The 27648-nt window shown below is 36.7% G+C and overlaps 1 protein-coding gene across 1 annotated transcript in view; it reads right to left on the bottom strand.

Moving 5' to 3' along the window:
- Positions 1–27648, bottom strand: part of LOC122324242 (ephrin type-B receptor 1-B) — a 191819-nt gene that overhangs the window by 26191 nt on the left and 137980 nt on the right. The window contains exons 6-9 of the mRNA XM_043218532.1: positions 20810–20934; positions 5805–5967; positions 2272–2380; positions 918–982 (exon numbers count right to left, since the gene is read on the bottom strand). Of these exons, the coding sequence (XP_043074467.1) occupies positions 918–982; positions 2272–2380; positions 5805–5967; positions 20810–20934 (462 nt within the window). The remainder of the gene's footprint in view (positions 1–917; positions 983–2271; positions 2381–5804; positions 5968–20809; positions 20935–27648) is intronic.

Raw genomic sequence — 27648 nt, 5'->3', positions numbered from 1 at the left:
AGATAATACTTCATGGTAACTAAATAAATTAACTTGAAAGATTTTCTATATAAAATATGATTTAACTATATTAACAATATCTGTAGGTTTTCTTTTTTCATTTAAACTACGATTATATTTTTACAGAGAATCTGTTCTTGGTGCTAAAGGCAATTCTTTAATGTCCTGCTGGAAATAAATGAAATAAAATAAAAGTCCTGATGGGGTTAACGCTTCTGTGTGCGGACACCAACTCCATGCTTCCTTAAAAAAGTTTTAATAATTCTAATGTTGGGAAACCCAAGAATGGCTGTGACATTTTCGCCAATTATATTCATAGTGGAGTGTCCTTCGCTTTGTTTTAGCTCATATGCATTGACATTCAAAACTGAATAAATTCTGATACAGTAATTATCTGAATATTTCTCCTGACTACAAGATCACGTTCTCACAATCTCTGCTCTCTTTTCTTCTTTCTAAATTGTCTTTTTGATGTGTGAGTCTGGCTGTCACATCATTTGTTTACTTTTTCGTCTGCACTTATGTTAATTAAATTTAGCTTCACAGATCGCCCACCGAATCCTCAGAGAGGTTGCTTACAAGGAGACAGAGAAAGAGAGAGAGTTCTCACTTCCTAATGAGCCTGAAGCTTCTCGCAGGGCTATGGGATGCATACGGGTAGGAAGCTTTTTAGTGTCAGCTTCTTAAAAGTGCACAGGCCTGAAGCGATCCCTCGTTCCTTTCCTCCGTTACACCGCATCCCGCGGCATTTCCTGTAACCTCACATCCCTCGCCTTGTTTTCCTATATGTTTGCTTTCTCGTTTATTAAAAACCCATTTCAGAATGGTTTTGCCCCAGAGGAAGAGGCGGTGCCCGCTGTAAAACGAAGATGTCCATCAGCGTACAACGGTCTCTATAGTATAAAGGGTTTGCTCACCTCTTCCGGTGCTGTAGTGCTGGAGTTTGTCGCTGTACACCGCCTCCTTATTGTAAGCCCGTTTCCTTTGAACGAAAGAGGGAAAATTCAGTTACGAAATACAAAGTTCAGTCATGGAACTTTAGATGCCGCAGGTTGATGAGGTTCTACATCTCTATATTCAACTCAATTGGATATAATCACATGATTATTCACACGGGGCAGCTGATTGGTTCCTTTTTACATTAGCAGCTAATGAGCTCGCTGCTCAAGATTACAGTACTTGGCTGTAGCAGTTGAAATGCACTTCAGAAACCCTCCACCTTCCCCAGCACCACCTGTATGGATCTTCTACAAGAGGATCATTTCATATGCAGGTTATATAATGTTATACGTGCAAAATATCGTTGCTCAGCTGGCAATTATAGTATTATATTATGAGTTTCTGACAAGGAAGTAATGTCTCGTTAAAAAGCAGTTCATTCTGGCAAAGAATTGGCTAGCAGCTCAGTCAGAGACTCTTTAGCTGTTATCTCAAGTGACCAATCGCAGTTTGTGTGTAACGAAGGGGTGTTGTATTCAATATTTGAGAACACAATTATAGAAAAAGACTTTCAAAGGCTTTCTGATCTAAATTTCTGTCTGACCAAAAGTAAAGTCTGAAGACAAAACTTTTTGTCTGGTTCGTTTGGATAGAGTTGTGTCTGGTGGTTTGCCTTTTTGGATCCAATTCCTTTTATTTTTGGATTAAAAGCTTGAATTGCTTACTGTTTACAGGAATTGCATCACCTCAACCATCGTTAATGTTACCCTACAGCAAAGAACCTACTCAGATAAAGACCAATTTATCAGTGTGAGAAGTGCTTTGAGGAGAGTTAGTGGTTATCTTTCAACAAATGAGATTTAAAATACAGCATAAACAAATCGCTTCTAGTTCCTGTTCTATGGTGTTTAATATTAAATGTTCACAATTGTAATAAAAAGCTAGAAAAGTAAATAAATATACATTAATTATGCATTTAATTAATATATAATTAAATATATGTAATATTTATGATTAATATGTAATATTTATTATAGTATGGAACATGCATTATGCGCATTACTAATGCACATAGCTTGTTTTTTTTAAGGAATTTCAAATACTGAGATGCATTAAATCGATAAGACATCAAATGTACTAAATCGATACATATTTGTAGATATCTCCATTGCAGATGATTTGGTATATTACATTTCACATTCACTTACAAGTAAAAGTAAAGTAAAAGTATGAATCAGGAGCATATTTATCTAGTCTGAACTAGTTTGAGGCTCTTCATCCTCGTGAGCACATGCGGCAGTCATACGTCTGCTTCCACAATGGCCAACTCACCTGCTACAGACTATAGATATGGCCACCAGAGATACAATGAAGACCACTCCAGCCGCGGCTGAGCCCGCAATCAGTGGCAACTGCTCCCTCAGCTCTGATTTATAGTCGTCTAGACAGAGAGAGACAGGATGCATTAGGCTACAGAAATAACTGAAATGGCCGCTGCCTATAGAGATGAAACAGGGGATGAAAGAACGTAAACAAAACATTTCAAGAGAAGCCATTCAGGGAAGTGTTTCATGGACTGCATGAATAGGAGATTGAAAGAGGGGGCGAACAAAGATGTACGGAAAAAGACAAGAATACAGATTTAAGAAGTGTGAGGAGGTGTGAGCTTTGAATCAAACCGAGCGGAATGGAGAGGGAGAGAGATAATAGAGTGATACAATGATACAAAAGGAAGCGCTAAAACACGGTGGTCAGGTATACTAATGCCTAGCGCTGACAGATGTCAGCTGAGAAAGAGTGATGGAAAAGGACAGACGGAATGAAAGGAGGGAAGGAAAACACTTAAGGTACACAGGCGAATGACAGCGACTGGTGGAGTGTGTGTGAGTGATGTGTGTGGCCCGTCAACACGGCTAATCCCACCGTCACAGTCTAAAAACAACAGAGACGAGGATGGAATGTCTTTTGTCGACGATCAAATACAGTCAAACCCACGACCGGCTCACACATATACAGGAGAACAAGCACATGTGTGCTTTAAGGGAGCTATCTGAGATTGTAGCATGCTAAGCTACAAGCTAATTTTAATTTGAAGCAGCTAAAAGTCATGAAAAAAAAAAAAACAACTAACTAACAATGTTAGCCACATTATAATCTAACAAACCCGTGGAGCTTCACACAAAGCATAAAAGAAAAATTAGAGAGAAAGAACGTCAGAAAAAATGAGAACGCTAGCTAGGGGGAAGAATTAGCATGAGTGAAAGGGACTGATCTATATCATTAATTGTCATTCTGTGTTTGACAGACAGAAAAAAAAAATCTAGCAACAAGAAGCTACGCAAACACAGCCCAACAACTACAACAATGTAGGTTTCTTACATGCATTTATTATTGTATGCAACTTGCATTATGCACACTAATGCACAAAAGTTGTTTTTTTTTAAGAAATTAATACTTTTAAGTATCAAAATGTATTAAATCGGTTTAAAAGTGACAGTTAAGACATTTACAAAGAATCCCGAAAAAAATTATCAGTTTCCACAAAAAAAAGCTAATTAAGCACCACAACTGTTTTAAATACTGATACTGATAAAAAAAAATAAAAAAATTTCTTTGAGCAGCAAATCCACATTTTAGAATTATTAAAACGTTGCATATGCTTGTGACCACTTTTTAAACAATCGCGCTCGTGGTCGTTTTTAGCAGGCTAAATCCATAATGGCCAACAGGAAGTAGAGCAGTCTCTGTGTGTACTGGGCTTAAACACACCTCATTTAACAGAATCATTTCTTCGTCATTACACCTGGCTGTCAAAACGAAAAGAGAGAGACAGACTCTAGGGAGAGCGTGTGTTGTGCTTCTAGAGAAGATGTGTGTGCGTGAGGTGGACTTCTCTCCCCCGTGATCGGTGCTAATTGTCGTAACGAATGTCGTGCCATGGCAGAATGCCAGTGGATGTACCTGTTAGCTGGCGCAGAGCGAACTCGCGCACTAATTACTTTAGTAAGTATGACGGCACGGATACGCCTGCACACACACGGGGAGTTTTGTCTTCATCAGTGTGACATCATTGTGTTCTGTCTGTATTTTCCATTTCATTTGTGTTAGTGAATGCTACATTTCAAAAGAGCATGATGAAGAGTGTGCATGTCTGTTTGTTGAGTGCATGACGAGACTAACTTAATTAACATGATAGATTTGTTTGTGGACTGCATACGTGTTTGTGTGATTTGCATGGCTGAATTGTGTTTCAGTTTTTTGTGCATGAATGTATTACAAATAGACAAACCTAAAACTTGCAACAATGCGTAATCGCACTCGCTATTCAATCCTTCAAATCATCTATATAAATAAACACCATGAAATGCATGTATGCAGCCAACACTGAAAATGAAACGAATCAGTGATGCAAATCTTCACAAGCATGCGTGCAACAAAAACAACCAAATAATGTAAATACAAAACAAACATACGAGAAAAAAAAAAAAAAGCATTAAAATCATGCATGCACACACAGATGCATATAAGTGATTTGGCTACATGGTTAACATAGGTTTTTTGTGTGTTTGTTGCATGTATTGCATGTTTGTGATGTGTGCCATGAATATCCAGTGTATCTTGTAGCGCAACTCTTAAAGCATGGTGCCAGAAATGCCAAGGTCATGGGTTTGAATCATGCATTAACTGTATACCTTGAATACAGTGTAAGACGCATTGGAAAAAAAAATGCATGCAAAAGTCAAAAATGCAGATATATTGCACAAGTGCATTAATTATACTCAAGACGTAATATGTATCACACCTTCTAACAACAGGGCCATGCTCGCACATTAGACTTGTGTCTCTTTGTGTGTTGTCCCAGATTGCCAAAGCAGTTCAGTTATATTTACACCAGTGTGACAGCAAAGACAAGAAGGGCTGCGTAAAAGCCTAAAAAATGAATGTGTGAGTGAGGTGGACAGGTAAAGTGTGTGTGTTTGAGTGTGAAGCCCCAGGAACTAGCCAGCTGCCTGGTGGATGTCTTTCTGTCCTGTAGAGTCCAGTCCCCCTGGCATCTAAAGTGTGTGTGTGTGTGTGTGTGTGTGTGTGTGTGTCTGGCACAGTCATAAGGCAGGACATGCTAGACTACAGATACAGAGCCATTAATCAAACCCATGAGGGAGACAGAGGTTACAAGAGTGTGTATGAGAGAAAGAGCAATATGTGTTTCTTGTTGTCCATTTAAGTTTGCAAAGGCCTAAATTTCCAAATAATAATGGACAAAAAAGGAAAAGAATGGACTTGAAGCAATCAAATCAACCTCAGATGAAAAACTAAATTGTGTGTGTGTGTGTGTGTGTGTGTGTTCAACCACTAATGAATGAAATGTGCCCTAAGACACAATAAACACATCCACTCACTTCCGCTGAGAGAAAGTGCAAGAGAAAAAAAATACAGAGAAAGAGAGTGTTAAAAGAATGCGGAAGCTGGCTGGGAGGGACAAATAAGCATGATAAAAAGAGAAAGATGGATGGATGGATGGATGGGTGGATGGGTGGGTTGGGTAGGTAGGTAGGTAGGTAGGTAGGTAGGTAGGTAGATAGATAGATAGATACCCCACAAATGATAATTAATTACATCATTCTCTAGATAAATGAGCTAAGCAGTTTCAAACACACACACTTAACCTCTCTATGACACACAGTGATGATCAGTCAAACTTGGAATTTAGTTAGCATAAAAATGGAACAGTGAAGCATTTATTTCGACAACTCTAAATAAATCTGCTCAAAAACGAGTTCGCTCGGTTCCAAAGAGTGCCTCCTCACACATACACACACGGCTCACACACAAACACGCGCAGGCGTTGGCGTGGGGGTTCGTACCATCTGTGAGGGTTTGGAAGCACATTTTGCTGCTGTATTTGCCGAAACCGGCAACCGTCCTGGCGCGAACCTGCATCACGTACATGGTGCCCGGCCGTAATCCATCCACACGAGCCGTGTTCGTCTGACTCCTCACCTGCGTGGAGTTCTCCTCAGACAGCTCCTGCCAGACAGAGAAAGACTTGGTTGACTTTTTTTATATTACAGATTTTATTACCACAGGGCTCTGTTTTAAGGTTAAAAAGGGCTTGCTAATATCTAATTTTTTTCTTCTAGACTGCAGTGAGACCAATTGTCTCCATCATCGCTCATCAGAGAATTCCAACGTTGTCTTATTTAGAGTTCAGATTTACCGAGATGAGTCACAAGTCTTTAAAAAAAAAAACTGAAGTACAACTACAGTATCTTGAGGCATCTGAGAAACATCCAAGTTGATATTCAGACAAACTTTATCTGAGGCCTCAAATAAATAGAACCTCTGAGGAAAAATGCTTTCCTTTTTGGTGAAGAAAAAAAACCTTGGTTTAGTGAAATGAGCCTCTTTGAAGAGCCGCAGACGAGCGCTGATGCCATCAGAAAGGACATTTAGCAGCAGACGAGACGGTAATGTGTTAGCGATGAGATCTCTCTTTCTAAACTCCATCAACACCTCAGAGCGAGAAAGCGTGTGTATGCGTGTAGAGAGAAAGTGGCTGACTATAATTGCCTAAGTAATTTACCGTTCATATCATAAACGTCTTTGGCGTTAATTATTACATTAGAGTGAGTTTTTAAAATAAAGAAACGGCGTTACTAGAAATTTGTCAGGCTTTGATATTTAAAGGGTTCTATTCTGTTGTAGTCTATTTCATAACAATGCAGTGTTTTAAAGCAACCGTGTGTATAGTTTTGTAGATTTTGTAGATTGAATGTACTGTGGTAATTACGTAACTCAAATTTAAGTGAAATGCTGTAGATGTGCATTAGTTGCTGCCTTAAAACAATCCATAGCTTTCACTGAACCTTTCACCAAATTCAAACTTCTATACACTCGGAACAGATCTTTTTGGCAGAGCAAGGGAAAGGAACAGACACCGTTTGCCGTGATCAGTGTACCATTTTGACGTTTAAAAGCAATCGCTTAAAACAGCAACGTGGCTTTAAAAAGGACCTTATTCTACTTTTAAAGCTTCTATCAATTTCTCGTAGATAAAATCAGATATCGGAATTAGATGGCTTCTGATTAAATACCTTGTTTCTTTTCAGCATACAATCACATTGTGGAAGTGAAATATGCTGTAAACAGCGTTTCGTGTAAAACCTTTAAAAACCGGCCTTCTTTGTACTTCAAAAACTAAGAAAGCAGAAAGCTTTCTTTTAATTTGGAAGAGATGAAAGGCGGAGATTGCTTTGAGAAATAAAGAGAAAAATGAAAAAACAACAAAACTTCACACGCGACAGAAACGGACTGGCATGTCTGTTAATGTCTCGGAGGTTTCAGTGGATTTTATACAATAAAACGCTGAAAAAAAATAGTTAACCAGCAAGAAATCTTGTGTGTGAAACTCAATTTCATTTCACCATTGATTAAAAGTATTATTATGCAGATTTTAAAATGCGTATGCACATGTATAAGTATAAAGCATACATACCTGTACGATACGGTCTTTAAATATGGCGCATTAGTTTTTGTCTCGGTTGTAGGTAAACATACCAACAAAAGTAAGTAAATAAAAAATTGCAGAAAGGTATTTTGGGAGTGAGAAAAAGAGAGATATAGTAAAGCCTCAGATAGGGAAGAGAGAGACTTTGCTACAACATTCAATTTACTTTTCAAGGTCTCATCAAAATTCACAGCAGAGCGATGCTGAAAGCCCACGCTACACACAAAAACCCCTACTGTGATGGCCGAAGGCGAAATCTGTTTCTTAACAACTGCAACATAATGATAATAATCAGGGAAGAAATAACAGTGATATTATTAATTTAGGTTGAGAATGTGCATGAGTGACATGTGAAGGGGCAGGAAGGTTTGGCGTGTTGTCTGTAATTTACAAAACAAGATGGCGTGTCTAAATATGTGTCGTCCTCACGGTGGATTCAGCATCTGACATCACCTCAGCCATAAAACAAGCACGGAGGGCGCTGGAGCGCTGAGATATAAATAATGAAGGACTCTCACAAACACATGATCGTGACCTCACCGCTGGGCCATAAATAAATAAAAACAGCGAGTGTCATTAAGGGAATCGGACAAACAATAAGACGCTTTACGGTGGAATCTGGAATGGGAATAGTTCAGGCAAAAATGCAAATGAGCTTAGATGAGAGATTTGAATGGGTGCCGTCGGAATGAGAGTCCAAACAGCTGATAAAAACATCACCAGTCAACACTGAACATTCTGTGAAGTGAAAAACTGCATATTTGTAAAAAAAAAACGAATTGAGGATTGAGGCATTTTCGCTTTAAATTACTGTCAAAATCCATCATGACACTTCCTTCGGTGAAAAGGTCCATCAGCTATTCTCTCACATAAAAAGCCACTGACGTATTTGTTCACAACTGGTTTGATTTGATTTTAAAATCAATTAATTTACCGTAGAAGCACATTACGGATATTTTAGTTAGAAGCAATTGTTAAAGTTAAAAACACATTAATCATGCTTTTTACTCGTCAAGTTATTTGCTGATGGACTGGAGAGTGGACCACTTGTGGATTATTGTGATGTTTTTAATCAGCTGTTTAGACTCTCATTCTGACGGCACCCATTCACTGTAGAGGATCCGCTGCTGAGTGTGATGCTAAATTTATCCAATCTGCTCCCATGATGAAATAAATTAATCTACATCTCGGATGGCCTGAGGGTACCTCATTTTTCATCTTATTTCTGCACTATATAATCATTATAATATTTTATATTATATAGCGGATATAGGTCAATTTGTGAGAAGGACGGAGTGAAATACATATCAATATTTGCTGAATTATAAGACCGCAAGTTTTCTCTCGGTGAAACTAGACTTTTAAAACCATAAACCGTTATTCAAAAAAAGTGTTTTCAACTCAATTTGCATACCCCATTACCTCTGGGGGTTTATTAACCCAGAGTAATGAAATGTTGAACTTTACATTCTTTGTGATTGTCCTCGCGTAGCGCACAGATTACAATCTGCTTTAAAACCTGTCAGAAACGCTGCTGTTCTGGAGATTAAATAAGCACAGTGCTGAGTGACACGAATTAACATGATTTAAAAAGAAATAAATAAACAACAGCTCTTCATAATGAGCAGAACAAACAATCTCAGATTCCGTTTGTGATTTCTTAAAGACTCTCACATCTTATCAAGGCTGTCTTTGATTGTGGCCAAACAATTTAATTAGAAAGAAACTGAAAAATGTTCAGTGCGAATATATTCAGAATACCAGCAAACTACATATCGCATATTAAACGTACACTCTCTAAAATAAGAATAACGGAAAGGTTCACTGAAAAAATGTAATTGGTTGCAATCAGTTTGTTTTAGCAACATTTAAATAAATAATTTCGTTAACTAACTTTTAGTTTGTTTATTTTTTTTATTATTTGAATGTAGCTAAAATAAATTAATTGCAACCACTTTCCTTAAAACAAACTGTGAAAGTGTATGGATGTAAAACCTTTATTCAGCTATTCTATTTTAGATCTAATTTTGTGTAGAAAATCTTTCCTGTTGTCAATTTGATCAAATAAGGATTAAAATTATTTGAAATAATTTTTATTAAAGATTCATTCCAAACATTTTAATAATATTTTCTCTTTATAATACTAAAATACTTATTAGTTTTAATGTTTAATGTTATTTTAACAATTATTTTTGTATTTTAATTTTCTTTATAATATTTCTATATATATATATATTTATATATATATATATATATATATATATATATATATATATATATATATATTCTTATATTTAATTTTCTTATAAATGATTATTCTGTTATTTTATTTTTATTATTTTCGTGTAGGACATTTTGTGTAATTTATTTTAAATAATTGTATTATTTAAACATGATTTATGTGAAACATTTTTATATTGTAGTATTGAAATAATGAAATTAATTTTTCATTATACATTTAATGAGCTTTTTTAGAATTACTGAATATATTTTATATTATTTTCTGGTCTCTGATTTTGCTTTTATTTAATTTTGTGTAAAAAACATTGCCATTTCCAGTTTTCTGATCAAATAAAGACATCGCTGTTAAAAACTTACTTCAGTTCATTCGTGTCAAAAAAAAAAAAAGCTCTTCTGCATGCTACATACATAAAGAAAACTGAAATACTTTGCATATAACCAGTGTTATGCCATAATCAGTGTTTGACTACGAGCCACTTCACTTTACATATAGGTCTGGCTACTGTTCCCCCAGCAGCGAATGCCCCTCTGGAGGCGGCCCTCTCCCGCTGTCAGTCAAATGGGGATTATGGGAAGTCCCTCCCCACTCCTACCATCTCAAGATGGTGTTGAAAGTAGGCGGAGCTTGTGGCAGGCAGCCAATAGGAGCGCTGCCAGGGCAGACAGACACAGTTCTCAGCAGGTCCTCGGTGAGCAGTGGGTCTGTTTTGGCAGGAGGCAGGTGTCACTGCCACAGACCAGCAAAGCAATCTGTCCTGCTGAAGGGAGTCGCCTGTCCTACACACACACACACACGCACTTACACACATGAGCACACAAACAGGGGGACGGGGCTGGTGTCAAATCAGTCCTTCTGTTAATGGACCGTGGACCCCATACACACACGCCATCTCAAACATCCTTCAGTGAACATGGCACGGCTGGCTGTGGCAAAGCGCCACTTCCCCCAACTGGGTGGCACATGCCACCTCTGCTTGCAGGATGGCAACACCACCTGGTAAGAGCTACGCAACACAAAGACTGCATGTTAGGGATTACTTTTAGAGAGTATAGCTGCATTACTGCTACGCTGGTTTGATTATGTTAATAAATTAGGCCTTTATCAAGATATACTCTTTCTATCACTGAGTAAAACATTGGTTTATTTTACGTTATTTACAGTTTCAAATTGAAAATAGTTTAATGTAGCCAATTATGGTGGTCCATACTGAATTTGTAGTCTGCATCAGTGAATGAACAATTATAAAGAACCAAGCTGAATTAAACGTGATTTTTTTAAATAGACTGAAACTGTATTTTATAATCGCTTTATTATTTTATATAAAAATCATATTTACAGTATAGTGCTGAAATTTTCTCAAGGAGATTAAAAAACAGTGCAAAACTACATTACACTATACTGGTTGCTCTGGTTTATTTTTTTCATTAAATAGAACCAGTTCATAAAAGTAATTTGTTTTCTGAATCAGTCTACACTGGCTGCTTTGTATGTTTTTTGATTCATCAAATAAAACCGGTCCATAAGAATAATTCGTTTTTTAATCAAACTACACTTGTTGCACTTTACATTTCTGATTCATTAAATACGACCGGTTCAAAAGAGTCATTTGCTTGCGAAATCAGACACTTTTTTGATTCATTTAATTAGAACCGGTTTGCAAGATCACATTACACTGGTTATTAAATAGAACTGTTTCCAAAGATTCATTTGTTTGTAAATTGGACTACGCTGGCGAATCCAATTCATTAAAAACAACTGATTCATAAGAGTCGTTTGTGAATCGAGCTACACTGAAGCAACTCAGATGGCGCCGGGCATGCTTTATGTTTTGGATTCAATGTAGAACCTTTTAGTTCATGAATTCTTTTAATGATTTTCTTTATTATTTTATACATTAATAAAACTACCAACAGATCCTAAAGCGCACAGTTACTAAGCGTATTTCCGGGGGAATCCTGTGCAAGCCGAGCAATTAAGCATTGAGACGCACGGTAATGCTGACAGATAGGTGTTACAGATCTCACTGCTTACCCAGAACACTGAGATTCTCTGAAGTCTTAGGGATGGTACTGTATGTGTTGAGCTATGGGTTCAACTCTGTATTCTGTGCAGCACGGAGAGATCGGCGAGATTGAATTCATTCAACTGAAACAAAACCTTGTATTGGCCTTGTGTACGGTTTCATATCTTTGTAATAACAGCATCGCTTTCGTACTGACGGCTGGGTTTCACGTCCTGCTACGCATGCCGCATAATACTGACAGCTTCAGAGAAATATTTAGCCGCAATCACACGAAAAGGAAGAAGGGAACGGGGAGGAAAAGTCTCTAAATTCCTCACACCTATGCAAGGGGGACACAAACGCTCGATTTAATCGAGTAGAAAAACTCAAGAAGTGCGTTCTAATATGCTAAATTGCATTATCATACCGCCTGTTATAGAAACCGTCTTAGCTCGTCTATAAAGTGAGCTAGCGTGTGCTATTAATCTGCAGGAAAGAGAGAGAGGAACTGTGGAGCCGCGAGCCAATGCGCTTTCTTCGGCTCGCAAAGTGAGATGCATGAGACGATTTCAGAGCCAACAGTGAGCTGAACGTGAGCGAAAGATCAACAAACCCTAAAAAAAGCTACAGGGGAAACAAAAACATCACAAACGCTTCCGTTACACAATTAAACGATGATTAGGTTCACGTGATTACCTTAATAATAAAGTCAGAATCGAAGTAAACACAAATGAAATCAAGACATGTAGGGTATTCTTATTTTAGTCAACTTAATCAAACTATTATCGTCGTATCGCCATATTTGACAACAGGATACACATACGGCAATGGAAACCATATGGCGACAAATAAAAGAGCTAGATAATTAGATTGCCGTTTTCTAGGGCTGGCCGATTTTTATGATTTGATCAATTAATTCGAATTCAATGTTTTTTCTTTTTAATCGAGGAAGCGCGATTTTGGATGTAAATATTACCGAATGTCAGAATTAGACAGTTTGACAATATGGCCCTGATTACAGCAAAGAAAAAACAACGATCCGACCGCATTTCGACGCACATGATTAACCGCTCACGTTTGACGTACGTGATTGACGCGCTCATATTGCGAGGCGCCATTCACACAGAAAAAGCTTTTGTGTCGGTAAAGATGCGAAGCGGGCACAGGACTAGAAAAACATGCGAGACAATGGGAGTTGAACTTCTCTTAACTTGAGCGTCTCGTTTTTAAAATGTAATTTTAATGCATGAGATGAGCAACAGTCAAACGAGCCTGCGTTTAAAGAGAAAAAACTATGGAAAAGCAGCGCAATAGAATAAAAGAACCTGTGAGAAACCACTACCGTGTGTCTGATATTTAATGTTTGCATCATTGTGACAGACTAAAAGCTCCTGGATTAATAGAGAAAAAGTTATGTTGTAGTTATTTTTTTGCTAAATTGCCCAGCCCTACGGTTGTCCATGTAAACATAATCATAATGTTTTCCACAAAAAACAAACAAATAAATATTTTATATGTTTTTTTTTTATTTTTTTAATTTTTCTTTTAAATGTTTTTCTTTTATTTTAGTCTTATTTGGCATTGGTTGTGATTATTTTATGATTATTTTACAGCCTTATTTTATATAAAGCACTTTGAAATATATATATAATTAATAATAATAATAATAATTATAGTTCAAATAATAATTTAAATTATATAAATTATAATTATATAGTGAAGAAATAGTTATTATTTTAGAAAGACTAAGGCTACATGAAGATTTCCAAATCATTAAAATTCTTAGAGACACAGCTGGAAGTCTTCTTTCTTAACTTCAAATCTGTTGTACCAGAAAACCTTTGTGGGTATTGAACAAAAAACGCAATGATATAAAATGTACTGCCAAAGACTTAAAAAGATGACCTGATAAAAGAAGGAACTCAAGACAAGTTCCCTTCATGTTGAGTATGTGCTGAATACTACTCTTGACCAAGAAAAACATAAAAGGCCGGCTTGAACGTGCTAAAATTTATTTGGATAGAGCTGAATTTATTTAGAGTTCTGAAATAATGTTTTATGGCATGATGAGACCAAATGACGTGAATTAGTGGTAGTATTGTTCATAATTTTGACACAAATTATGATGCCTCTGGTGCAAACACTGAAGATGATGATCAATGGATTTTCCTGCAGGACAAACTATGCATCCAAATCTTCTTATGTTTGGTTTAGAGATCAGTCGTACAATGTTCCTGAGCACCCAGTTAGGATTTCAGAGTTAATTCTCATTGGAAATATTTTGTTGAATTTGAAGGAAGCAACGGGAATGTGGAAGCCAGAGGTTATCAGTGATATATATATATATATATATATATATATATATATATTATTATCAACTAACACTTTGTCAACTAATCTGTTGACAAAGTGTGCAGTAGAATTGGGAGCGATGTAGCGGTATGTGTTGCTCGCTCTCAGTTTAGACAGAGAGAGAGAGAGAGAGAGAGAGAGAGAGAGAGAGAGAGAGAGAGAGAGAGAGAGAGAGAGAGAGAAAAGTGGCAACAAACACAGGAGAAACGCAGAGTGCTGTAGGCAGAGATCACACAGCGTACGTGGGCTTTTATGGATTATGATTTTGCTGTGCGTGGGCTTGTTATTATGGAGCGTTCTATTAGAGAAATGTAATATTGTAGTATTGTTTATGAAGACTAATGTTGGCATGTTAACTGAGAGACATTCTGAATGAAGCATAATGTATTTTTAAAGATGCCAATATGAGATGACTCATAATCCTCTACCTCTGGGCTAAAACACACACACACACACACACACACACACACACACACACACGCACACACACACACACACACGTGCAGCTTCTTATTGCAGTTAATGGAGGCCCTGACCTTTTAAAAGCGAGTTATCTTCTGTGTCATGAAACTCTGAGAGACAGAGATCAGAGAAAAGGGACAGACAGAGTCAACGAGAAAGAGAGAGAGAAAGAGAGGAGAGCGAAAGAGAGAGAGCGAGAGAGAGAGAGAGAGAGAGAGAGAGAGAGAGAGAGAGAGAGAGAGAGAGAGAGAGAGAGAGAGAGAGAGAGAGAGAGAGAGAGAGAGAGAGAGAGAGAGAGAGAGAGAGAGAGAGAGAGAGAGAGAGAGAGAGAGAGAGAGGAGAGAGAGAGAGAGAGAGAGAGAGAGAGAGAGAGAGAGAGAGAGGGGGGGAGTGGATTAAACTAAAGTCTACTTGTCACATCTGAGAAATGAAAATGACGTCTTTCTTTCATTCTTCATTAATTCTTTCAACATTTGTTCACTGTTAATCTCTCCGTTCTGTCTTTTTTGGGGAAATTCGAACCTTTATGCAAACGAATCTCTCATTCATAACCCATTCTTATAAAAACTGTCACACTGATTGTAAATTAGGGCTGTCAGTCATTTAACATTTTTTTTAGCAAATACTTAGATGCTATGCCAATTAACTCATTAATCAAATTAGTCACATTTATAGTAGTTGCTGAAACGATGAATCATAGACATTACATCATTTTGACAGATGAGCAACAGACATCAAAAAAGCGACTTTAAACACCAATATAATAATAATAAGAAGAAGAATACAAATGATTATTGGAGTACACTATCAAAATTCACATGTAAATTCAATGTACATGCAACGTGTCTAGAACTTAAAACTTTCTAAATATTTATTTATTTATTTATTTATTTTAGTGGCCGTCAGGTCATGTGAGTCTAAGACCTCTGCTTTAAAAGACACCCAACTTCGGATTAGATTTACACTCCTTGTTTTAGCTCGTGTTGGCTCGCTGCGTGAGGACTAAAGCTGGGGTTATCTGTGACCCTCAGCTTTCAGATCCCCAGCACAGACCACCGAGGTGAGAGGCGAGAGCATGCAGGTGCCTGAGCTCAAAGCATTAGAAGGGTTCTGGGTTAGCCGCATTGTACTGCAGTAAATAACCCACAGAACGTGACAGCAATATTGGAAACATTTTTCCTGGAGGCTTTTAGAGAGTGTTTTATGCAAGCAATGATTTTAATAGCCCAGTCACATTCAACTAATGGCACTACTCGGATGCACCCAGCATTTTTATGAGCTTGCAACTTACCGTCCCATATCTGTTTGTAAATGCCGGACAGGGTCTAGGAGTTCAGTGTGGTTGATTTTAGACCTCACAGACTTTATTTTACCGGAGCACACTACAGCATTTAGGAGAGCACAGGAAGTGTGGCAGCACGGGGCCAGAGCTTCGGCGGTTCTCCATTAGCCTTGATGATTGAGGTTAGAGACTCGTGAACCCTTGTCCCAGAAAACTAGCACTACATCTATAAGGGTCCGGGCAGTTATCTCAGCCAGTATGGGAGATGCAGCGCAGCCTTCTGCATTACTGGAAGTGACAGCTTCTGCTGGTAATTGACAGCCATGTTGTGGCAGCCTGCAGCTCTTTTGAAGGAAGTCGGGAAGCTCTGTGGAGTGTCTCGGCAAAGGTGAGATACAGACGCACCTCCAGGGACTTGTGCGCAAGCACAGCCAGACACGGTTACAGTGGAGAGTTTTGTTTAAACTGCTGGTTCTCAGAAGGTTTTGCTTCGGAACAGAATAACATTAGAACAACATTAGATTATCAAATGGCAAGAATAAATTATAATACATCTTGTTGGTATCAAAGTTTTCTATTATTATTATTATTATTATTATTATTGTTGTTCTTCTTATTTTTTTGTTCTTTGTTTTCATTAATAATAATAATAATAATAATAATAATAATAATAATAATAATAATAATAATAATAATAATGACTATTATAAATATTATCATTATTTGATTACAATGTAATTGACAGATATTTAAAAATATCCAAAACAAATATAATTGACTAAAATATAATTGATAGGCATTTTTAAAAATATAATCATACTAGTTATTATTATTATTATTATTATTATTATTATTATTATTATTATAAATAATATAATTTTATTATTTATATTTTTCTATTTGTAAAAAACAAGGAAATATTATATTTCTTTAATAATAATAATAATAATAATAATAATAATAATAATAATAATAATAATAATAATAATAATAATATAGATTTTTAATTTGGGGGTTGATGTTAAGTGTTAAATATTAAATAACAACATAATAAAAATATTTTTAGATGAAATAATTTATGTATTTATTACTTTTTCTTTTTCCTGTCCATGACCACATCATCAGTCAGTTTTTGGGTTGTGATTCACCACAGGTATAGATTACAATTTCCGAAAACAGATAACCGGTTGAGTTACAAGAAGCAAATGAACAGGACTGTAGCAACCTGTGCGCTCACTGAACATTTACAAGAAAAGCAATACAATGTCTGCTTTACTCAACATTTACAAGTACAGAGAACATGTGTTTGCAGAATCTACAAACCAAAGACAATCTTCAAATAAACCTCCCCCTTTTCGCTAATCCAGAGTCTCTGTGCATGTATAACGTTACACGGCCCTCATTTGCCAAGTCTAGCTAAGTCACGCACGTTCATACTGGCTTTGCGGCTGCTAAAACGTGAGTCAGAACTTCTTTCTGACGCGGTAAAACATAATCACATACAGCTGTGGAACTCGATCGCGTGGCAAGACGGCTTCAATCACAGCTGAAACTTTAAATCCTACCCACAGTTCTCTCCTGCAGCGCTGCATTTTTATATTTATGCTGATTTAGCCGCCGAATTTGATCTCATGCCTGAAAAATGGACTCGGGTTGTCACGATGGCTTAGAGAATAAGCATCTGCCAGTCCTGCTGTCAAGCGAACCGTAAAAAGACCCTCGGGCAGAATGGTGCTGATCTCATCTTGACAGTGCAGGGAGATCGACTCGAGCTAGCGTAATTTATTCACACGTATGACTCCTTCACCAGGTGCTCTTTTTTATTATTTATAATCTGACGGATGACCACATTCCTTGTCTTTTTTTTACCTGTAGCGTTACAGTTTCACGGCTGAAGTCTGTCATTTCTTTACCGTGAACTTCACCGAACCACACCCACTCTTTATCTCAGTGAACCAATCAGAGACCTCTCTCAAAACAAAAACACGCAAACCTTACAAAAGCATGTATTTGACGTGATGTTAAATAAATATTAGGAATGGTAAAATCACATTTCTATTCATTTATATTCAGAACCAGCAGTAGGAACCATTTAAACAAACAAGCAAATAAATAAATAAAACTATGTTAAATATGTTAAAAGATATATATTGTGTTGGGATGCCACTTGATGTCAAATGTAATGTCTATATATTCTAACGACGCTAAATTATAAAATGGCTCATAAAATAAACTATATGGGAAGCATTTTCTACAGTTGAAACATGATTATTAATTAATTGATTTGTTTTTGAATATTATAGGTGTGTGTATATATATATATATATATATATATATATATATGTTTATCAATGGATTTTATATCTGAAAACAAAAATAAAAAAATATGTATGTGCATATATATATATATATATATATATATATATGTGTGTGTGTATATGTGTGTATATATATATATATATATATATATATATATATATATATATATATATATATATATATATATATATATATATATATATATATATATATATATATATATATATATATATATATATATATATATATATATATATGTGTGTGTGTATATATGTGTGTGTATATATATATATATATATGCACATACATATTTTTTTATTTATTTATATATATTTTTAATTAATATATATATATATATATATATATATATATGTATAAACCTTTTCTGTGATGATTAAGCAATCCAATACAATCTCATAAACACTGCAAACTATTTTCCATCATCAAGCTGCCCTCTCCTAATCAAAACCATGTAAACAACCTTTAAAAAAACCTGTTGTAAAAGCAAAATTTCACATATATTTATAAAACACAAAATTGTAATTATAAGCTGTCAAAAAGCAGATGAGGTTGAAGCACCGCAAACAAGCATTGTAACGTGCTTCCTACATTGCTCATGTTTTCATGCCCAAAAGAAAGCCGCATTAATGATATTTTCTGTACGGTGTCTGATTCTGAAGTACCTTTCTCCTTCTCGCCTGTTTTATAAATCAGCATATGATTACACGGCATGCATATTTATAAGGAAATAAGTGCTGCACTTGTGCTATTTGCATTTGAGTAAACTATTGTCGAGAGGAGAGAATTATCCCGGATATAGATATTATTATCCCAGAGCTTTTGATTAAACCAATTTTCATAACGCAGCTCATTTATCTCACCAAACATCATTGCAGAAAAGACAATAGTCAAAGATTTGTCCTCCAGAGAAATATGCAGTTCAGTGTTTCGCAGACTTCAGTCATTACACAAAACAAAAAGTCAGTGCATGTGTTCACAATTTTCGGTTTCTACTAATCAGCGCTGGGTGGAACAACTTGCGAAATATGCTTTCAATTAACAATGCTTAGCTTCAACAAGAAAAAAACTAAAACAAATAAGGGTTTGTTAAAAATTAGTGCGCTTTGTTTGATTTGGTTGATGAGGTTGCGGACGTATCGCATATTCATTGTATATTTGCATTGCTTTTGCTGGTGATGTCAAATTAAGATACGCTGTGCGATGTATCATAATGCTTATAATGCATCATTAGGCCATTATGTTCTAGAATAGTTAATATTAATAAAAATGAATAATACATTATATACACATATATGCAGTACTGTATAAAAATTTGTGGTCGGTGTAATTTTTTGTACTTTTACTCAGCAAAGAGACATTTAGTTGATTAACAGTAATGGGAAAACCTTTACAAAATTATAAAATAATTATATTTCAATACTGAATGATTTGTGACACTGAGAACTGAAGTGTTTGGGGTAAAGTAACGTAAAGTAAATATAAAATAAAATACTGTATGGCTTTTTGGTCTAATTAATTAGTAAAACCATAAATGATGTTTTAAACCTGACTACTTGTCGACACTTCTCTAATGCACGGTAGAAAAGCTGATCTTGAACAGCTAGTGTACTTAATAAAAGCTGTCATTTGAATGTGTTTGTATGACAGCGATGTGTAGACTATTACTACAGCCCTTCATAATGTTCAGCTTTGAATATACCAATCTGCCTGGAAATGTATGGAGGGTTGGAAAATATAATGTGTGAAAGCGTTTTTATCAGACCTTGGCCGAGCAGGTGGAGATTATATATATATATATATATATATATATATATATATATATATATATATATATATATATATATATATATATATATATATATATATATTTCAAAGGAACATCAGACAGGATATATAGGCATAACTGCTGGCGGGAGCGTGTATATGTGCATCATTTTGTGTGTGCTCTGCCGTGATGTCTCTAAAAGGGGTGACGGCTGTGGTGTGTGTGTGTGTGTGTGTGTGTGTGTGTGTGTGTGTGCGGCGGTTGGGGAGGCTCTGGAATCATTAGGTGTAATTGGTGTGAGAGGGTCTGTGTTCCAGCATCTCTCTGCAGGAACCGGCCAGCGGAACAACTAAACCCCACCGCCTCCCCGCCAATGTTGTCGCCTAGCAACCCACTGTACCTCACTTCCTCATCATGACATCACAGTCTGTGAGTTCACTGCTCTAATAACGTCCATAATCCATTTGAATATTTTTATTAGTCTATATATGTTTTAAAATATATGTACTCATGGAGATGCAGTATAATTTTAATTTTTTTATTTTATTGCCTATTGGTTAAGGAACAACATACTAGCAAACCAATCAGATTTTACAGGTACTGGCTTGAACAACATTATTAACCAATCGTATCTCTCTGATTTGAGGAGTATCTTATGGTTCCTGCAGCTCAGCAGAACATGCCTTTGGATAAAAGCATCATCCAAATTCACGCGAACAAATGAAAGAACGTTCCCAAGCCACCAAGATTAAAACCACCTTCAACTAGTCCACACTTTCTTCCATTTGACCCAGTTGCGTCCTCCATTAAAAGCATTCAAATAAAAGTGGATGTATGAAGAACATTTAATATATCTTAAGGAAGAATCAAAAGAGCAGTAAGCAGTTTTCCTCCAATGCAGCGATCGCATGCCTTACCTTCTCATAGAAGCGCAGCTCATAATCGAGAATAATTCCATTGGGCTGTTCAGGCTGTGGCCATGACAACGTGATGCTTTTCATCGTCGAACTGACCTGATGCATTATGGGAACAATGGACGGAGCTGCAAAAGAGAAAGAGAGAAAGAGTGAAAAAAATCATTCCAAACAGCCATCTTCCCTGCTGTGTGTACTTAGCTAGTGAATTGATCTGCCACTTTCAGAAATGAAGCACACACACACACACACACACACAGTATGATGAAAGAGTCAGACGAGAGGGTGATTGGAGTTGTTTAATAGCTTCGTGAGAATGTGCCCTTTGCAATGGAAACCCATTTCTCAGTTCAAGCGCTCTGATTGGCTACTGTGTGTTTCTGGCCTCTCCATCTTTAAGGAAGGCACACCTGAGTGAACATGCACAGCCTCTAAATTAACCCACTGCCCGTTTCATTCCTCTCTCTTTCTCTCTCTCTCCCTCATTTCCTCCCGCTCTCCTTTGCTTCATCAAAGTGGTACAACTCGACGCTCAGCTGTTGTAACATCACACACAGCCTGTTTTCACGGGTGAATAGACTGAGGCGAGCATACGGATGTCACACAAGCTACTACACACATACACACTCGCACCTGCTAAATGACACACACACAGTCACTCATCGAAACAGATGAACCATTTTCAATTACTTTAAATTACATTAAAGATGTAACAAACAAATGAAAAATGTTAAAAAGTATATATATATATATATATATATATATATATATATATATATATATATATATATATATATATATATATATATATATATATATATATATATATATGATAATGATGATATCATGGTAATATATGTAATTATGTGTGCATGTGTAAAAAAGTAAATAAAAGTCCATATAAACAACTAAAAAATTATTTAAAAAATAACTACAAAACAGACATATTTTCAAATGAGGATCATTTTAAAATATAAAGAAATAAATGTATCTTTATAAAATTGCAATATCCTATCCAGCATTTTCAGCATTGTCTCTACACATCATCCAGACGTCCATCTGATGCTTTTAAAATGGTGACTCAAGCAAAGTGTCACCCCGCTCCGAACCACGGCCTCTGAGTCCTTCTCTCTCGTTCTCTCATTCATGCTCTGTTGCCCATCTTTGCTCCACATTAGCAATTACTGGCAGTGTGCTCTCTCTCTCTCTCTCTCACACACACACACACACACACACAAACAGCTGCAGAGAGGCTGAGAGAGTTGAAATTGCTTTTCTGCAGTTTTTGTATCTCCATGTTGGGTGAGGATCCACCTTCTAAACACACACAAACACACACACAGATGCACACACACACACACACACACACACACACACACACATAGCAGTTATTTACCATTCCACACATTGTGTAGCAAAACGGAGATTACCAGCCTCACTGTGTGTGTGTGTGAGAGAAAACTTTGTGATCAATTTTTAATTTTCTTATCTAAAGAACAGCAGAAGCTCCAGTCCCCTTCCTTCCACACACACACACACACACACACACACACACACACACACACACACACACACACACACCACACACACACACACACAGCTGCTGACTCTTCTCTGCTGTTTTTCTGTACACCCATATTTTACATATTTAGAGAAAAAAAATTGAAATAATGGTAATAATTTAAATTATAACAACCATTAATAATAACAAACATAATATATTTAATAAATCAAAAGAAGTAAAAATTAAGTAAATTACAATATGAATTACTAAATTATAAATATTAAATAAATATGATAGCATAAATGCTATTTCCAATATTGCCTTTCATGCAGTGTGTAATGTAGCTGTATGCGAATGTAAACAAAAAGTTGTAATCCCGAAAGTGCAATAAAGTTACTGTCTCCCAAAATAAAGAATCGACTCATAGCCTAAACAGGACGTTAGTATTTCGTATCACACTTATGTGACAGCTGACTGCAGCAGCACACGGTAGAGCAATCACAACAGACTGGACCGTCTGACCAATCAGAGGGCTTTAGGGTGACTGAATCTTAGGACTTTGAGAATCGCTTGAAAATGAGGTGATATTAAACACCTTTGAGAAAACAGAAGCATGCATGTAAACTTATTGTAAGAGTATCCCAAACCAATATTAAGCCTTAAAAAAGGCACAATAGGAGCACCTTAATAATATCACTATGATCGATGAATGGCTATATACAATCATCAACCAATCAATCAATCTAAATTTTTTTTTTTAAAGACAAAGGAACAGTTTGACTGGATTAAAATCATTCCTTTCTAACAGCATAAGGGTCTGGTCGGTCTTCATGCATTTAGCCATTTATTGGTTTGCTTCAGGGGAACCTCTGAAAGTAAATGTTTGATCTAATACTTCTCAAAGCCTGAATATTTATTGCTCCGTGCTGGTTGAATGTGCGTTTGCGTGTATCGCGTGTCTGCCAAAAGTCAATCGGAGGTTTTCCTGCAGTTTCCTCCTCGCAGCTGGCAGGAATCCTCCGACCTGACAAAGATTTGTGACTCTTCTCCTCTCATCACCCTCTTTCCCCTTCAACTCATCTCTCAGCATCCACATGTCTTCCTCTCTTCTTCTTTTCAGTCCCCGGTCCTCAACAGGACGACTGCTTCAACATTAATCACAGTCACGCTCCCTGCCAAACGCACGAAAGCCGAAGACAAAGCAAAAAAGACAAGAGAGCAAAAATACAGCAGATGAATTCTAAAACAACAGTTTCTTAAGCCAGACAACTGCAGCACTGCTCTCCACGGGTCTCTGCGCTTTCACTCCGCAATTTAATAATGAAACAAACATCGCAATTTTCTTTTGAGACCGAGGTTGCGCTTTATTTTGATAGCCTGCTTTAGACAATCTATTAGTTATAAGTAACTTTGTAACTACATGTCAGCTAATTCTCATTCATTTACATGTATAATTATGAGAGTAGACTTTTAGAGTTAGTAGCATAAGTTGACATATAATTGCAAAGTTTCTCATAGTCAGTGTGTTGTACGTTGTATGTGGACCCATCAAAATAAAGTGTTGAGTAATTAAGCAGACAGTCTGCTAAAACTCTAATGACTGCTTGAAATGTAATTGCAAAGTTACTTACTGTTAGCAGAATCTCTAAAGTGGACTATCAAACTAAAGCGTTACCGAGTTCATAAGCTTGCTATCTCATTCAGTTCCAATCTCGATTTTCTATTTATTTGTACATGTCAGATACAGTATATGTCAAGTAATGCTGTGAACTATACCGGGAACCATGTCTATTGGTGCATTATACATATGTTATATTAATATATTACTTCTATAGTCGTTAATTGACTTTTTTGAGTAAATTACGCACCGTCGTTTACAAGAATGAGTGATATATTTACGCAACTCGTTGTGTTTCTTTGAACGCACCTTCTGATGTTGTTTCACGTTCATTTTATGCAATAATTAGTAGTAAAGAGGAATAAATTATCGTTTTACACGCCGCATAAACTGAGGCGACTACTGCGATCTGTTATGCCACATTACAGAGAACCAAAACTGTAGTTATTATGAGGATTTCATAATAAAACTGGCAGGTCTTCAAAGTTTTGTATCAAAAGCAAGTAAGCACAACGCCCATTGTGATTTTTTGGATGCTAGATACACTACAAATATACGGCAAATAGGCTAAAATATCAATAAGAATCGATATTCGTTAATCGGAATAAACCGGATGTCTGTATTTTCAACTCAGCATTGTATTAGATATCCAACAGAAACTCACTGACCATAAAAGTAGGCGTCACTTTACAAAACAGTTGCACATGCTCCATCAGTCTGAACATGATGCTTTTGCAATTTCCCTTGACCGTAAACAAACACACAAGGCACATACAGCCAGCGAGAGAAAGAGAGTGTCTTGAAGAGATTGATAGGGTGTGACTGTCATCCAGACACTGATAGTATGTACTAGACCAATAAAACCTGCCTGAGTGACAGCTGAATACAACTCACCCTGCGCCTCAACCCCTGCTTTTCTGTCTCACTGTCTCCATCTCTCTTTCTCTCCTCAAGCGCACTCATTATTTTCTGTACTTCAGATCCTTGCCCTCTGCCAACACAATATCAAATTCTCCAAACATAAATGCAATAAAGAACAATATTAACCAAAACGCATAGCGTCAGCGCTTCGTTCTGCATTTGGTGATGATGTTTACAGCATGTCTGCCGTGGTTAGTTGATGCAAATCTAATATAGAGGATCTGTTTCTGTTTATGGCTGCGCTGCCCTTACTATTGAATAAAGTGAGTCTTATAGCAATTGCAGCACAGAGCAAGTTTTGAAATTCATTTATGCCACGCTTGATCGGAGATTTATTGATTTCCTGCGCGATTGTCCCTTGTTTATATGGATGGATTCAAACCTCTCTTCTTCTCCAGCTGGTTTATGTTCTGTTCTTCTCGTGAGTTTATTGTAGTGGCTCATGGGAACAGTGTTTGCTGGTAATTGGTTTTGTAACCACTGGTCTATGAGCTTGGTCTCGACGGGGCGATTGCGGTTTGTGCTTTGAACAAGAGAGATTAAGAGAGAGTAGCCTTAGAGAAAAGTACTGTGATGGTACCATTGTGCAGATTGCAATACAGCAGTAATTTGATATCTATCTATCTATCTATCTATCTATCTATCTATCTATCTATCTATCTATCTATGAATTCAGAAAAAGTACACACACGCTACATGGTCATACAAGTATTGGAAGTGCTAAAAAACAACAACAAATAAAAAAAAAAAATACAGATAAAAAATTGATGATAGTCTTCGGCTTCCTGTTTGGTGCATCATGGGGATAAAGTACAGCAGTTATGAAAAAAGCGTTTGAAATGGAATTGCTTATAAAGTTAGGAGGAACAAGCCATCACACGAAATGACTGCTGACAATCCAGTTTCCTAAAGCGAAGAAAAAGACGTTATTTCGAAATAAATAACAATAAAACCTACAGTACAGGAGGCTGGAAAGCAGCTTTAAGTCTCCAAATGGCTAGTGCTTGAAAACAACAAACACTCCCACGCTCTTTCAGCACAAACATTATCAAATGTCCTGTTTTCACAGAGTGCCGGAGAGATTTACAGACGTGCTCGCTTCTCTAAATGGACGTTTGCCGTTCCTCTGACCGCGGAGGGCTGGCAGACAGGAGACAATGACTGAAATTAATCATTATATCTTACAAGCAAATTAGACTCAGATATAATCTAAAAGTTTTCTCAGGTTTATGGAAAATGAGGATCTACTGTTTACATATTGCAGAGTCCGATGTCCAATAAACTTCATAACTGCATAATAAGGTACATTTTCAACTCATTAAACATAAAATATAGAAAATACGCATGTCCCTTTTAAGGGCACAGCGGATCTTGTACTCACTGTTCCTGTAAAAGTTCAGAAAAGCTCAATAGCAAGTTTCTAGCAGCAAGATACATTTCAATGAACAATGACCTAAATTTCAGTATTAAATATTGTATAACTTCAGAAGTTTTGGAACATAATGTGCAACTCATGTTGAACTACTTTTATGCCACTTTCTTGTTGTTTTTTTTTCCAAGCTTCAGAGCCACTGGTCACCACTTGCTTCCATTGTTCGGAGTGACACGAGGTTGAGTCAATGATTTAGCTACAGAATTACCGTTTTTAATCTAGAACGGAGCATTCAAACTCAAGGAACAGCGCGTCCTTCATCCAGCTTTGTGTCCAGTCGGGGACAGGTTTGGAATACACTTTTTAAATCAGCCATATCGATGAGGGGATCACCAGACACACAGTCCAGATGCCAGTCTGGGAGTTTAATAACCCTTCAGAGCCGCAGGGCTGGCAGTCACGGGTTTTATATCCTTTGCTCTTTGCCCATGGCTTTCCATCCCTCTCTTTCAAACAGGAGAAGTACATGTTTATGTCCATTTTTATTACATTTTTTAAAACTAAAGTAATTTTTTTATATTAAAATATAATATTATAAAAGATAACTATTATATTAAATATAATCATTTAAATATGGTTTATTATAGAAAAAATAAGCAAGCAAATAAAAATAAAATGTAAATGTTCAGCGCTTCAAGTCTCATTCGGATCAAGTAAATAAAAGAATCTTTTCAACAGCCGTGATTTATAGATTTGAAAAAAATCTCAATACCATACATTTTTTAAAAACCACTTTCACAACCTAGTTAATTCATTAGTTTATCTCTCCATGCAGGAAATGAGAGACTCTACATGCTGTGATACACATTGATTAGGCTGTCGTGTGTCCTTAGCAATTATTTGTAATTGACACTGACTCCAAATACACATGGAACATAATATTACGATAAATGGAGAGACCGCAAGATAAGATGGAGCCCGGGCAGCTGGAGTCTTTACCGGTGTTCCCAGCAGCCATTTGTGAGTTTTGTGGACACCATAAGGACACATTTCTTCACTCCAGCAGTGGAAACAAGGACGTTGTGCTTTTGCGTTGCACACAAGCTTTTGAAAAGTTGACAAATAGCAACCTACAGACTATATAATGTGCAATAACTACACCCTCCATGCATCTGAAAGGTCAGCCTCTACTCCCACCCCACCTGTCCTGCCGTATGTGCCCAGACCAATAGCACCAAATGCAGTTTGTAAATGCCAAACACTCGCTGGGTGTTTTCTTCTCCAAACCACTGAACCAATCAAGAAACACAAGGCGCCTCCGGGTGAATAAAGAGCCCAGTTCAGCGCTTGACCTGCTACGCTGAAAATAACCACAGTTGCTGTCACGACCCCAGTGACATTTTTCAGCCCAGTCGCTCAGTGGGGTA

This window comes from Puntigrus tetrazona, chromosome 2 (assembly GCF_018831695.1).
Source record: "Puntigrus tetrazona isolate hp1 chromosome 2, ASM1883169v1, whole genome shotgun sequence".
In the NCBI taxonomy this organism is placed as follows: Eukaryota; Metazoa; Chordata; class Actinopteri; order Cypriniformes; family Cyprinidae; genus Puntigrus; species Puntigrus tetrazona.
Note: the sequence above shows the minus strand (reverse complement) of the source record. Positions and strands in the feature narration are given on the sequence as shown.